General features: G+C 43.8%; 1 protein-coding gene across 1 annotated transcript in view; it reads right to left on the reverse strand.

Moving 5' to 3' along the window:
* LOC141939751 (E3 ubiquitin-protein ligase rnf213-alpha-like) overlaps positions 1-15866 on the reverse strand; it is a 61539-nt gene that overhangs the window by 21694 nt on the left and 23979 nt on the right. The window contains exons 28-41 of the mRNA XM_074860114.1: positions 15234-15427; positions 14424-14579; positions 9917-13486; positions 8788-8921; positions 8548-8643; positions 7132-7247; positions 5427-5555; positions 4665-4729; positions 4064-4208; positions 2672-2813; positions 2277-2450; positions 1506-1639; positions 1127-1284; positions 660-863 (exon numbers count right to left, since the gene is read on the reverse strand). Coding sequence (XP_074716215.1) covers positions 660-863; positions 1127-1284; positions 1506-1639; positions 2277-2450; positions 2672-2813; positions 4064-4208; positions 4665-4729; positions 5427-5555; positions 7132-7247; positions 8548-8643; positions 8788-8921; positions 9917-13486; positions 14424-14579; positions 15234-15427 — 5417 coding nt within the window. The remainder of the gene's footprint in view (positions 1-659; positions 864-1126; positions 1285-1505; positions 1640-2276; positions 2451-2671; positions 2814-4063; positions 4209-4664; positions 4730-5426; positions 5556-7131; positions 7248-8547; positions 8644-8787; positions 8922-9916; positions 13487-14423; positions 14580-15233; positions 15428-15866) is intronic.

Here is a 15866-nt window from a genome sequence, read left to right on the forward strand (position 1 = left end):
AGATGGGGCACAGGACCTACAGGAGATTCGTGCCCTACTGCAGCAGGACCTGGAGGCCATACAGCATCTGAAATGTCAGTAGATGCCTACTTGTGGGCAACTGAACTGTACCTCTCCCTTCAGTCATGAGTCTCTCCCCACTGTCTCTGTAGCTCACGTTTTCACTGGCAATCACAGGAGATTAGATGACCATTGCAAATGTAAACATATCATGGTAGACATGGAAGCTAGTGTCTCAATCCAGTCTTGGACCCCACCCCAGAATTTAAATACTATGACTGTCACCTATAAGGTGTGAATGTCTAAGAAGAGATGAATGTCATACACAGAATAACACAAGCAAAAGGATGTGTAATATTTTTCTACACAGTCTAGATTAAATTACAGAATTTCTGAAGACCAAAGAGTATAAATGGAATTAAAAAATGGTTAGAGGAGCATGAAGTACAGGTCATTTGCTAGGGAATGAGATGGATACAACTGCTAGCTCTGAAACTCCCTAAGACTTACTGGAAGCTGGAAAATACTTCAAAGGAAAGATCTCCTGAAGTCTTGACTCTTTTCTTACACACTTACACTGAGTATTTGCTAGTGACCATTGATAGAAACAGGCTGTGCTACTTCACTCTGTGAAACACCAGCTGTTCCCTTTTGCTCACCATTTCTGGCGGGTCCTTCTTGTACATTTCTTTCAGCTCACTTGTTACAGTCTCTTCACTTTTTACCAAGTCAACAAAGAGTTGGTACTCCTCTCGCAGGTAGAAATATTCCATGTGAAGCCAAATGGGGGAAAAGCTTATCTCCTCCTGCCCCACAAAGGAGCAGAGCTGTTTCGCATTGACTAAGAGAGCTTTTGACAGAATCTGCAGATAAAATAAAAGGTGTTATTTCTGCTCCAAACAAACAGCAGGGAACTGAGGATGGCATGCAACATTGCTGAAGCAGTCCTATAAAGCTTCTCCATCAAAAAAACTTTTCCTAAGGTGAAATTAAGACTGGGCACCAGCAGTTGTTGGGAATTGTGCAGAACATGAGAAGCTAATTTCTTTCCCCATACTTGGAACTTGTGGTTCTGTGACACAACCCAGTGCCATTTAAAATTTGTATTTCACCAAACCCCATTTACCTCATAGACAGAAAGATCTTGTCCAGGAAAAGTCATTCTTAGAAAGTCATTGGTGTAACACTGTATCACCTCTGGACTACTGCCATCTGGCATCAACACATTCTTGATCAGTGTTTGGAACAATTTGGCTGGTTCCTTCATAGGCACTTTTGGAAGTCCTAGAGGAAAGGGCAGAGATGTCAGGTAACCAGAAAATAGAAGTTGACAGGAAAACAGGAATGCACAACTGATGTTCTAGGTTATATCAGGTCATTATGGTTGCATGGGGAATAGAACTGCTATGGTTGCTCCTACCACAATCCTTGGCTATTGCAGGAAACTCTGGAGATCAGCTTCCCTGGGTTAAAGAACAACACCTGCTTGAAAAGTCTGATGTTACCTTTCATTTTATAGACTCTCTCCCATAGTTCCTCCAGGTAGGCCTTCAAAACCCAACTGAATGGAAACTGGCAAAACACAGTTGTGTTGGGGTCTTCAGTCATTGACAACACGGAAATCTTAGTATCTTGTTTCCTTAAACAGCACAGAATGAAGTAATTACATAATATGCTCTATGAGTATTGAACTGAAGCATCACAGAGAAATTTCTGACTGTCACTGGTATATGTTCTGCTTAAAGGGTTAAAAAGCACAGAAAGACATTTTGTAGATACTCAGCAACAGTGAAAACAAGGCAGGAGCAGAAAAAGTTCCTGTCACTGGGAGCTGAAGGCTAAAAAAGACTGTAGCAGGGGAAAGACAACTGAGTCAGACATCTGTCTTGTCTCTGACCACAGCTGCTCTTCACAGTAAGCTGACTGATCAATTAAAATGTGGTATTTGGACACCCAGCATTTTGTGCTGGGGAGGGAATTCATCTGCTCTAACCTTAGGGAACTCAAATTCAAGTTTGTTTCTGACTTTACCCTGTGTTAATCACTATTCCAACGAACTGGAGTTCCTTGCTGAGTTGCTGAAGGTTTAAGAGAACCGTAAAGTTCTGATTCCAGTGTCATGACACAAAGGACTTATCACAGATAAGTTATGAGCTGTGTGAGCTCATCTTAAATTCAGACTTGTTTTACTATTTCTTTCTGCAGAGGGTTGCATTATGAAAGCAGGTTTTTATTCTCCTAATGCACATCCTGTATTTTTCCACCAAGTCTCTTACTTGCTAGTGTATTTAATTCTCAAGAATGATTCTTCTTTGAACATCTGAAGCCACAGTTCTGAGAGTGGAGACAGTGGAGAGAGATGATCCAGGTTGTTGTTAGCATCCACCACTGCGAGAATTTGAGCAAACAGGTTGGCCACAATGTCTTCTAAATGCATCCAGAGCGCATGCCTAGAAGCGATAACATGGCCTGTCAAGTGTCTTCCTTGTACCTGACCAAACCTCTATTCATCAGAAACTCACATCTACTTCTGTATACCAGATAATAATATCACTCCTGGTTGTCATATCTGAGCCCCATTAAGTATTGTGCTTCACACAGCACAGCTCTTTTAACACTCTCAGAGACAGACCTGTTAGAAATTTGGAAAGAGCTGCACAGACAAAATTACCTGAATGAAGTGTCTTCAAGGATAAATTCACCGGAGACAGCTCTGTGGAAAACCCAGTCCCTTGGCTCAAGGCTTATTTTCTCACGTTCTTGTAGAAGATAGCAAATTCTCCTTTTCAGCCCACTCATGAAATGACTTGACACTAATTATAAAACAATGTTATTAAAACATTTGAATGAAAGGAGTTTTCATGCAAAGTTTTCAGTCAAAGTAAAGCCAGTCATAGAAAGTGACCTCTATGAAATTTCTTGGTTTTCCTCCACAATAAAATCCAGGGTCTTTATATTCTACCCTAGTGTCTTCTCTTTCCTCTTTATTTCTAGTGAGTTGATTTTGGGGGCAACATTTAGTAAGGACATGCCATTTTTGGTGGAGGAAAGAAAATCCACTTCCCTCTGTCTCAGTCTTTTAAAAATAATTGTATGAATTAGGTTCTTTGGTGTATAAATACTCTGATATTCATATTGATATGGAGATATATTTAGTATTGTATGTCAGAAGAATAGTCAGTGCTGCAGAAGAGTTGACATCCTGTTTTATCTATATGACACTAGTATCAATATAAAATAAAATTGATGGGGTTGTTTTCATTTCAGTACTGATATAACTACAAGCAAAATTCATTCTGCATTGTGCTGAGGAATGAAGGTGTCACTATGAAATCACAAGAAAACATCTTTTCCTTAGGGACATTTTCTTACAGTCACAATTTAATACAGAATAAATTCTGGTTTTGCCATATGACCTCAAGGAATTTCCAGACCCATCACATCTTTGAAGTGGCAACATGTCTCTTTTCTTTTTCAGTCATTAACAAACATCCTAGGCACCTGACAGGAACCTATTGTTCAAAGAAGAGTAAGTCATGCATCACAGTGAAAAAGTCTTTCTGTGTGCAGGAAAGAATAATTTCCAACTGCATCTACAAGGATTTTAGCACTTGGTTTCTGATGAAACTTAGACCCTTTCCATTTTTCTGAAGCCACAGTTTTCTATAAAGACACCACATCACCTGTACAAATGATCTGTATCAATTCTATGTAGAAATCAGTTGGGTGGCTTTGGACTTCAAAATAGTCATGGAGGTATAAAGTGACCTCTTCCTCAGATTTTTCTACCAAGGTCTCCACTGAAGGTCATGCAAAAAGCTGGATGTTTCAGTACAGACCCTGAGAACACACACCATGGTGTGCATGGAGAGCAGAAGAGGCCCTGAGCAAACCTAGTCCTCTCTCCTTTGGGACCTTCCCTCATGCTGGCCTAGATGAGCACCAGGACAGATCATTAAACCACTCATTTCATTCCCCCTGTTCCATGGTTTGCAATGCACAAGATGCAGCCATGTGTAAATAAAAAAAACCCCATGCACTCTGGGCCTTGGTTTGTACTCACACGTGGTTCTACTATGATCCTGGAAAAGCAAGTTGTGAATGATCATGATTCTCTCAGTGGCACGCTTACTGTTGTCTGTCTTGTCTTCCAGCTGGATCACAGCTTTCTGAATGCTCTGTTTGATCATAGAGTCCATGCTGAGGAGCTGTGAATAGAAAAGATTGGAGGTCAGATTATTGCCTAACACTCCATTGCATTTGCTCTGTCAATTCCTACTTAACTTGACACAATGGACTCCCACGTATATGTCTACTTCACCATCTCATCCCTAGTAAATCAATCCCAACATTGCAGAGAAATGTTAAAAGCCCTGAGAAGGGATGCAGAAATGGGGAAAGAGATTTCATGCTTTGTCAAAGTTCACAGAAGGCTTAAATATGCCTGCTCTGGCCTTGCGCTGGTCTATCATATGGTGGCGACCACTTCACCCTCACTGTGTGACTCACAAAGATCTAAAACTACTTTTTCTTCTGGCAAACGTACTATCCAAACCAGGGATCGGCATAACTGGATCCCTAAATGCCTATGAAAGCTATTGTTTCCTAAATCAGTCCCTGTGTAATGTCAGGCAGCTGAAATAAGAAAAAGAAATAAATCATACATTTCCTTCTGGAAAAAGACTGGACTTGGCTGGATCTTCAAGAGCAGCAGATTCCTCTGGAAAACCTGAAATCACAATCACTCATAAGACTCCTTTGTAAAAAATGTAAAAACCTGAAAAATAGATACCTCTATCTAAAAGAAGCATCTGCAGTGTCTCAACAATCAACAAAGTGTTGCAAAGCTCTTAATCTCAGAAATTTCAACCTGGGCTTTTTCCCCTCTGGGGAGAATTGCCCAGTTACCAGTTCTCAGTTTTGGTTGGCTGCCCATAGGAAATGTGGGTGTGTCAGGAGAGAAAGTGGAGTTCCTCCCCAACAGCTCCCGCCTCCCCTTGTCCGTACATCCTGAAAACAATGGCTGGGATTTATTGAGTTGGCTTTGAACTCACCAGATCATGGATTTTTAGTGGTTTTATTTGGGCAAGCCAGACAGAAAGACTTGCTGGGAATCCAATTGAATAAGTGTGTGTCTGCTGTACGCCGAATGCCACAACAGTACAGACAACTTGTTATTCTAAGTGAAGAAGTAGCTTAGGTACCCTCCTACCCTACAGTCACAGCTTGCAGACCAGGAGGAAAAAAATGCATTGCTGTGAGGACTTCAGAATCATCAAGTACAGCAAGACCTGCTGAGACCCAGAGCCAGTGCCTCCATGGACCACTTGATCTAGCTGTACTTAAAGCTGTAGATGAAGCAAATGGGACACAGAGGAAAGGACAGAGCTATGCAGGTAGTGGGTGAAAAGGAAGTAGCTGGTTACCTGTTGGGACATGCCCCTGGAAAGTGGTCATGAAAATCTCAGCAATAGTCATTTTGGCGAGTTGGCCTAGATTGGATGTAAAGTTGTCTGGGGGCATCAGATCATCCAAGTGGATGGATGTCCATTCACCTGGGGAGACAGTAAGCATAACAGAAATAATAGTAGTAGTCATAACTGCTGTCAACAGTTGACCTGCCTTCCTTGGTCCACCACACCCATCCAGAAAAATCAATAAACTTTGGGTGCCCTGACCTACCAGCAGCCTGGATAATAAGATATTGAGAGATGGAAGATTTACCACCTCCTGCTTTTTTTTTGCTGAGGGAGGATACACTTCTCTTATATCATTCTGTTCCCCCCTCTCCATCTTCACAATGCTAATGGGCACAAATGCCCTAACTGTCACTCTCTTCCATTAACTAGGGAAGAAAATGATCCTATAACCCAAAAGGTGTTTGACCACCTTCAAAGTAAATAAGTTTTTTCTTATGTTTGAATGGAATTTCTCGTATTTCAGTTTGTGCCCTTTGCCTCTTGTCCTGTCATGGGACACTACTGAAGCATCTGGCTCCATCTTCTTTACACCCTCTCATCATGCATGCATACACAGTGATAAGATCCCACAAGCCTTCTCTTCTCCAGGCTGAACTATCTCAGCTTGCTTAGCCTCTCCTCGTAAGAAAGATGCTCTGGTCCCTTAATCATCTTTGTGGCCCTTCACTGGTCTTGTTCCAGTATGTCCATATCTCTTTTATACTGGGAAGCACAGAAATGGACACAGTAGTTCAGGTGTGGCCTCACCAGTGCTGAGTAGAGGGGAAGGATCAACTTCCTCAACCTGCTGGCAGCACTCTGCCTAATGAAGGCTATGTTGGCCTTCTTTGCCACAAGAACACATTGCTAGCTAATGTTAAACTTGAAGTCCACCAGGACCACCAGGTCCTTCTCTGTGAAGTTGCTTTTCATCTGGTCAGTGCTCAGCCTGTACTGGTGCCTGTGGTTATTCCTAAACAGATGCAGGAGTTTGCACTTCCCTCTGTTGAACTTCATAAGGTTCCTGTCAGCCCATTTGTCTAGCCTGTACAGGTCCCTCTGGATGGCAGCATGACACTCTGCTGTATCAGCCACCCCTCCTAGTTTTGTATTATCAGCAAACTTACTGAAGGTATGCTCTGTCCCATCTTCTGGGTCATTAATGAAGATGTTAAATGGTACTGGCCCCAGTATCAATCCTTGAGGTAACACCACAAGCGACTGGCTTCCAGCTGGACTTCATGTTGTTGAGCAAAACCTCCTAAGCGCAGCAGTTCAGTTGCTTGTCAGTCCAACTCACTATCCATTTATCTAGTCCATACTTCATTAATTTGTCAGTGAGGATGTTATGGGAGACAGTGTCAAAAGCCTTACTAAAGTCAAGATAAACACCATCCACCATCCTCTCCTCATCCATCAAGCCAGTCATCTCATCATAGAAAGCTGTCAGGTTGGTCAGACTTGATTTCCCATTTATAAATCCATGTTGATTTACTGTGTTTCATGTGTTTGGATAAGGTTTCCAGGATTATTTGCTACATCATCTTTCCAGGGATCAGTGTGAGGCTATCTGGTCTATAGTTCCCTGGATCCTTCTTCTTGACCTTGCATAACCAACCTCTCCTTTCCCTCCCACTCTCTCCCTGGTCCAGAATAGCAATTTCAACCTTACCACTCTCAAATGCCAGATAGCTGCAACCTCCCAGAACTCGTGGGACTTGAGTGACCAGCACAACATGTGATGGGCCTGTGCCTGTTGATTTCCGTCTCTCATCTGTGATACAGTACCTAGAAACAGGACAGAGAAGCTAAAAATTCCACTCCCTCTGTTGGTTGGGCAAAGAGTCTTCCAAAGCCACCCACTGCCTTTTCAGGGCTCAGACAGAGCTTTTGGAAAGACCAACAGCTCAAGGTGTGGCTGTGCTGCAGCTGTGGAAAGGGAAGAGAGGAGCTCAGCTCAGCCCAGACCCTGCTCTGGCAAGGCCAAGAGCCAGATGGTGCTGACTACTTCAAGACTCATTCCCATGTATCTCCCCTACACCCTCTCCAAGCAATGACTCAGTCACATGCTTCAGCAAGATCTTTCATGACAAATTTCCCTCCCTGATGAATACTGAATTTTAATCTGAATTTGTTTTGTTGTATGTATGGGTCTCTGCCCAATCATATGTTCTTTCTGTCAATCATGGGAAAAACATTAGCAATATCTGCCACAAACACAGACCAATTAGACAACAAAAACCACAAGACAGACCAATCCAGGACTTCCGGGGAAACAGGCCAAAATCAAGCATAGCTTTCCTAGAAGTAGGACCAGAAAAGTTCAAGTCCCCCCTCTATAAAAGCAGAAAGAAAGCATTTCAGGAGACAACATGCACATTAGCTGACATGGTGAAAAAAGGATATGAACAGGAAATGTAGGAAAGTGAAAAAGGGGTAAGAGGGATCATGTTGAGAAAGAATACGTCTGGCTGGAAGGATGTCACTAATGTACTTCAAGGGCTTGAGACCGACCTCATATAATGCTACTGTCAATTACTTCAGCCCTTACTGTTACCCAGAAGGGCTTAAGTCTCCTGAAGGCCCTGTGTCCTATCAGCCAGCCCTGAGAGGTGTCTTGCATCCTTAGCATGTGTCAAAAGGCATCAGATGTCGGTTTAAAAGTCCTTTGGTTTGATGTCTAAAGGGAAAAAAGTCATCTGGTCTTAGGCTCTGTTTGGAGTATCTTGTGCTGTGTGAGTCAACCATGCTGCAGTAAAGTGATTTTAATGTGAGAATGATGTATAAAGCATGCTCCCAGAATGAAGAAGATTGCTCTTTTAGACAAATGAAAGCTGAGATGTTAGGGATGTTTTATCTAATATCATAAGAAACACAAGCTTGGAAATTTAAGCTACAGAACATAGGCATGAGTGCACACACACAGATATACACATAAAGATATATGAGAACATCTGCAATGACTCCACTGACAGGTCACTAAAACCAACACTATATCCCACGGCTATTTGGCCACTGCCTCTTCCCTTATCTTTGCACCTGATTAAAGAAATGCAGAAGGAAAGAAGAAAGAAGGAAGGATGTTTACTTGGCACAAGGTAGAAGCCTTTTGCTGCTCTGTGGCTCATCAAAGTGAAACTGGATGAGAAGCAATTTCTCTTCTGATGATTGTGTAAAAAAATTCCTGCAGACAATGAAAGGGGCTGTTATTGCTTTATTCATAAAACCACCTATGTTCTCCATTCTCCCTGTTCCCCCTCACCCCCCTTCCCCAAAACCTCAATCTATAAAATTAGTAAACAAAGGTGAGAAGGGAATCTCTCCTCACCTGAGTTCCTGGCGGAAAGTGTATTCGGTGTCAAACTGGTTTAGCCAGAGGCAGTGGATTTTATTTTGAAGGTTAAGTGTCTTCCTTATCTCTTCTAAATCTCTCTCATTTAAAAGTCTTGCATGTGTAGAAACCTGCAGTGAAAGGGAAATACTGTGTATTTGTTGTATTACCATCCCTAATGGGTGGGAAAATTGAAGTGATCCCCTTATGGACCTTTTCAAGTGCTTCCTAAAGGCAAGACTCAGAAATGTGGCCTGCTTACAGGGAAGAAGGGTGGGAGCATTGTTAGCAACAAGAAAAAATCCTGATTCCTCATGCTACAAGAGACTTAGACTTGAGCTGCATCCTTAGGAATGACTCAGATGTTATGAGGTATTGACTTCAAAGGAATCCTGCTGGGAGATGTACATGAGCACTTCAAACCTGGAAGTGTTTGAAGATGGAAGAGCCTTTCCATGCAATGTTATGAGCCTAGCACGGTGGTCCCCACATGTGACTCTACTGGACTGACTCTCTCCAAAGGCTGTGGGCTCCAAGTACTGTAGGTTGTCTTTGGGAATTCAGCTGCTACCCTTTTAGGTATCTCTATGCAACACAGGTTCCTGAGCTCCTGTGGTGGTCACTGGAGAACTGATCAGGATGCTTTGTTTGGCTTGGACAACAACTCCTGAAAATAGATGTCAGGGGGGCAGTGAGCATGATCCAGGACCTGCCGAATTGCCTGAATCACCTAAAGTCCTGCTGGAGGCTTGGTGAGATCCCAACAGCATTACCAGTGGTGCTTGTCACTTGTCTGCAGGCAATGAATTATGCCCTGTGTATCTTAGCCTTGAACCTCCAGAGCTTTCAGAGTTAGGAGCTGGCACCCACTGCCTGTTTGTTAGCAGATCCACCACATCCAGGTCAAGAGGAGAAGCAGAGCCCATCCTGACTGCAGAGGACCACAAGGCAGAAGTCAGGCACATGTGTGATACAACTGATGGGGCAGGAGCCAAAGAGGACAGGTAGAAGCCTATCACTGTTCAACAATGGAACTTATCCAGTGGCTTAATGGAGGTTATGTGGCAGCATCCCTCATCTGGAAAATGAAGACAACTCTCACTGCTTTACAGTGAAGCACACATACCTGCAGGCATAGCCCAGTGGTCCTCTCCTTCCTTGGCTGCCGGTTAACTGTCTCTCCCAAAACACTAACAAGGCTGTTGTGCTTCTGCTTGTGGAAGTACAAGTCTTGGATCTGCTCAGCATCATCCAGAAGGGAGTATTTAAGGCGCAGGATGGAGTCAGGGGTTGCACACTGAACAAGTTTCCTTTTGGCAAGGGAGAGCACTGGCTCTTCACAGGGCTCAAGATCACCCCAGGACCTGCTCTGTGTGGTCTCCAGAGCAATAGCTGCAGATGTGTCACTGCTGAAACCAATGAAGACATCCTGTTCTGTGGGGCTGAGCTTGGTGGATGAAATATTGGAGAACTTGCTGCTGTCAATGGAGACAAACTGCCTGGCCCAGGTCTCCAGGTCCTGCTTCAGCTGTTGCTGCTGCCAGTTCAGAACAGTTTTCATGTTCAAGCAGTGCTTCTCCAGCCGGTTCAGCAGTGGGGTGGGGAACTGGGTGTAGACTATGTTCTTCTCCTCTATCACAATGAGTCTGAACTCATCCTTCACACGGCTCTTCACTCTGTGAGTGCCAAGACCCAGGTTCACATAGTAATTTCCCCCCAGCCTATCAAAGCACTGGTTGAGTGCATCGTAAAGGCTCTCATAAAGGTTGTGTATATTTAAAAGAACAACAGGCCTGCCTGTCTCCATGCAGATCTTCACTCTGCTGACAGAACGGCACACCTGGGAATAATCTTGGTCCTGTGGAAAACCAGAGCCAAATATGATTTCACAGTTCTCAATATCTATAAGCTGTGTCTTCTGGATGATGTGGAAAGCTGCCTGGTTGGTTGTCAGCAGCAGGAGGTATCGAGACCTAAGTCCAGCCTGCTGTTTGCCCATATTTTCCTTTAGCAGAAAAAGTGTGTGTTTGGTTTCCAAGTCAGGGGGAAGATACACCTCGCTGATGTATTTTCGGAAGAGCTCAACAGGATTGATATCACTGGAGCCTCCAAAGTTTCTCTGAATGGCCTTTATAATGATCTCCTTTTGAGACATGCACTTCTTGTCCTGGGTATAGGACAGTATCATTTTGATCAAGCTATAGAAATCACGGAGCCCAAAGAACTCATTTTTTTGTGTTTCTAGCACCTTGCAGTAGAATTCTGCCAGCAAAGGAAACAAACACTCAATGCTTTCAGGGGTAGGCTGTGCAGCACAGATGCCCTTTGCAGTTTTAACTAGCTCTTCTTTGCTGGGATCAGTCCTAAATACAAGAAGACCCCTGTTCATTTTGGCAGGGTCTAGGGCCCAGTTTGAAATGCCCACAAAGCCAACTTTTTGGTAAGATTCTGGGTTTTCCTCATCAACACATCCATCTTCAAGAAGAGGGTGCAGTGTCTTCAGCGGCATCTCTGGTGAGTCTTCTGCGAGGCCGACCTCATCCAGGAGGACCACAGACGCAAACTCCTCTAGATTCTTCTCCTTCTGGAACTGTGCACATTGTCGGAAAGTGGAGATGATCCCTTCTGGCTTTGAATGGGGACTGCACTGAAAAGACAACAGCTGGATCTCCTTGCATCTTTTGAACAAATCGGTTTTGGACAGCTTGCCCTTCATGGCATCCACAACAATGGTTTTAGACAGGGATTTTGAGCTTCCTGGCTTCCCAACCAGAAAGAGTGGAACTCGTAGATCCATGCATACAACTATCATGAAGATGTTTTCCCTCAGAGCATCGTTGCAGGCTGTTGCCTCAGGAACAGAGAGGTTGTCAAGAAATACCTCTTGGCAAAGCTCAATCTCTTGCTGTAGCAGGGACGCAGGAACAGAAAAGCATTTTGCAACCTCCTCCAGGTAATCTTTGCGGTTCTCTAGAGATACATAGTAGCATGCTCCCACTGAAAGGACCAAGGCCCTCTGTGCATAATTTAAGACTGGCTTCTGTTCCGTTTTGTACTTCTTCTCATCAATGTGAGGAAATAGCAGGTCTCTTAATTCATAAAACCAGAGCGCAATGCTCATGCAGCGCTCTATATCCCGAAGACTAGCAACTCTGCATTCATCTTTCTTCTTCCTGAGGAAGTTCTGGGAGGCTGAAATGACACTGGTAAAGATGTCCAAATTTCCAATGGGGATCTTGTTCTTCATGGTGGACTTTACAATCTCTCTGATGTACAGGCTCTGTGTCTTTTCATTCAGCTCTCCAAAATCCCAGACAAGAGGCAATAAGCTAGGTGGAAGGGGCTTGACCCGATACACCAGCTGCCGCAAAGGAATGTGGCCCAGTTTCTCCAGTGTGTCTTCACTCCGGACTCGGTACCCCAAGCCAGCTTTTTCAAGTTTCTCTACAGTTTCCTTGGTGTGCCTTTTGTAAGGGTTGCAAGCAGCTACTACTTTTAAACTGTCAGTGAGAATCTTCTCTCCATTTACACTGTGATCAAACAGCACCTCTTTGATTGCAAAGATAGCTTCTGATGTATTGGCTTCATCAAAAAAGAGTACAGTGTCCACTTTGTACTTTTCTTCATTGATGCGTGCCAGCTCAATTGCCTGCCTAACTTTCTTGTGGATGGTCTTGGAGGTAGTTCCACCATGGACACGCACCACCACCATGTTCTGAAAGTCCCTGCCTGCCCTTTGCAGGCTGCACATGAACTGCACAAGCTTTGTCTTCCCACAACCTGTTTCTCCCATGATGATTACAGGGATCCCACACTGGAACCGCAGATGAATGGCAAGCATCTTCATGGTGTTGTCCAGTGTCAGTTGATACGATTCATCTGGATCTTCGGTATAGCTCACACCAAAAACTCTGCAGAGGACCCCCAGCTGCATCATTCTGGGCAAGTCTTCAAACTTCTTATTGAAAGGAACATTCTGGCCTTTCAAAGTGAGGTATAATTTAAGTTTGATAACATTCTTTTCCAAAATAGCTTGGGAATAGGCATCAATAGCATCCAAGTTTTTGCTGATGTGGAAACCCAGGAATTCCATGGAGTCATTGTCTGCATGGAAGACTATATAGGGGTGGGACCCTTGTTCCCATTTTCGTCTTAGCTGGTACTGTGTCATAATACTGTTTTCCTCATCATCATTTTCTGCACTTGGCACACTTTCATCAGAGATGTCAAGAGAGGGCATAGCAAAGTCCTTGGACATCGTGATCATGAACTTTACTACAAATGTTTTAAACCCCTGGAAATCCTCTCCAACTGCTGGGCTACAGAAAACCGATTTCTCACATTTGCTTAGCTGGAAGTTTAGGAAATGAGTGAAGTTGCTAAGCTCAGTCCAAGAAGGGTTGTGTTTCCCACAGAAATCCAGTAAGAGCTTCAGGCACTCTTTCTCTGTCCCTTCAGTTCTCTCAGGGATGAAAATGAAATGGTCAAGGTTTTCCTTCCTCTTATATCTGCTGAGGTATTGGTAAGACCTCTGGAAAGCTTCAGTCTTCAACTTGTCTTGGTCAAACTGCTCCTCTTTCATTTCAGAAAGACGACCAGAGCTGGGGTGTTCCAGCAAGTCAAGTACCCTCATTGGTGATACACATTTCACTGCAGGAAAAAGATCCAGGAACTCTTCTTCTGTTTCACTGGACATCTAAAAGAAAGTCAATAAGGAGTGCACAGATTACAATGAGAACAGTTGTCCAACCTTCTGTATTTGCCTACAGCTCAAGAGCTTTTTTTTCTGCACATAAATAGGCCAGGAGGCTTGGAAGACAATATGTAGATCAAATTTGTCCAAGCCTGCATGCATGCTCCTAGATGGATATGTACTGACATGCCCATAACCCGTAAGGTCCTAGGACTGAGTGGATGTCCAATGAAAAGATAGAATAGAGCAAGAATGATTATTTCCACACACCAAATGATCTGCTAAACAGACAGGTTTTAGCACAGGGTACTCTCCATCTTCATCTGCTTTCTCTAGTAAGTAAGCCACAATGGCTTTCCCATCCAAATACTTGGCCAGACTCACCTTGCACCTATGTCAACCTGTTGAAGGGGGCACACACAGCCCCCCTTGGCAAGGACTCTCACAGTTTTATGGCCCATACCATGAAGCACACCCATTCATTTGTTCTAAGCTGATCTTGTTAACATTGTTTGATGCTCCTGGTTCTTGTGTTGGAAGAGATGGTGGATGCTTGCTCCCCATTCACCCTCTCCAGGCCACTCAGCATGTTCTAACTCTCCATCATATTCCCAATTTCGTCTTTCTCATTTCTCATAAGGGAGAATTCTATTATTTTTTGAACATGTGGGATGTCTATGTTATACCAGGAATGAACTGAAAAAAAACCCCAAACTCTGCACAGCACTTTACATTTCCTGTCCAGAGTAGACACATGCTAGGACTGCTTGTTTCTGTGCAGATAAGCCATCACTCCACTGGAGAGACAGACCCTAAATTATGCATAGCCTTAAAAGAGACTTTGGATTTTAGCAGATTTACTGCAGGTAGCAGACCTAGTTACGTTAACATCCTCCCTTACTATTCCTCCGACATATGTACACCATCCACAAAGGAATACCTCTTGTTTCCATGTTCTGCTAACATCTTTCCCTTTTGCCAGGTACTCAATCAAGTAAAGATGAGAAGATTTGCACTTCCAGACTGAGCCATTGGGACTCTGGATGTGTCTTAGTATGCATAGCTCAATCAGCAACCGGTAGAGACCTGTTGAAACCTGACAGGGAAGAAACATTTGAAAATTGGTGAAAGAAATGTCTATCAAAACACTTACTCCAATATCCAAGGCAGGTAGTAGTACCTGCAGCCAGTCTACAGCTTTGCTCCCATTCTTGTGCAGGACTGCTATTCTAGCACACACTGAGACATCTGTAACTGTTAATATAATTGGATGCTTGGTGCTCTGCAGCCTTCCAAGGTAGGCCTAGGTCATCTGGATTCACTGTCTACTCTAATGCCACTACCTTTTTTTAAATAAAGCCCCTTCCAGAGACTGGATGAGAGATGGCGAATCCACCCCTTCCTTCTACCTGTGCATGGGGGCTTCTAGGTCTGATCACTTGGTTTGAATTCAGCCATCCTCCAGTGCCCTGTACTCTGATTGACATCACTGTAGGAGGAAAGATTGATTTTATGAAATGGGACCCATTTCACACAGCTGTGTGTATGTGGGCATGGAACAAGGCAAATGCAGACACCTGAGCTTCCAAACTGTACCCAGAACTCTTATTCACTTTAACTTTTAAGCACCTGCTGTTACTACTGTAGATGAGAACAAGCCAGCACAAGAGGCTGTGCAAATACCCTCCTCCAAAAAAGCCTATGAGGTCTTGGACACTCCACATTCAACCACCAAGATAAAGACTCTCACCACTGGTGACACATCAATATGGAAGACGGCAGGCTGAGTTTCAGTTGGGAATTCCTCAGCAGAGAGTAGCTCCTCCAGAAGTAACTGGAAATCAATCTCTGACTCCATCAGTCTAATGGTTTTGTGAACCACTGGTAAACCACCCAGCTGGGCACGGATCTTTTGGATGGTATTGTCCACGAAGAGAGACTTCCCTAGGGAACAGAAGAGAGGGCCAAGATTCACCCTCGGAGTCAATCTGCCCTTTCATATACATGGGACTGTCTTTCTCTAGATGTCTGAACTGCCTCTAAACTGAGTGTCTATCTCTCAACAGCCTCTTTAGAACAGTATCTGGGAGCAGATCCCAGTCACATGAGGGACATCCTCCAAATATGTGCTCACAATTTTAGCAGTATGGCCCATCTCAAGACAGACTCATGATTGCACTCCAGCCCCATTGAGGTTACCAGTACAGACATAGCCAGGCTTGGAACCTGACCAACTTGCCTCAGATGTGCACTACAAAATGTCAGAAAACTTTACTATCTAAAGAGACGTGTCTTGAAAGGTTTCAGAAATGGCAGAAAGCATGAGACATCCTGCTGAGGCTTGCAAAGGGCCTACAGAACACTTGTTCCATTCTGGAATGGC

This window comes from Strix uralensis, chromosome 2, assembly GCF_047716275.1.
Source record: "Strix uralensis isolate ZFMK-TIS-50842 chromosome 2, bStrUra1, whole genome shotgun sequence".
NCBI classification, from domain to species: Eukaryota; Metazoa; Chordata; class Aves; order Strigiformes; family Strigidae; genus Strix; species Strix uralensis.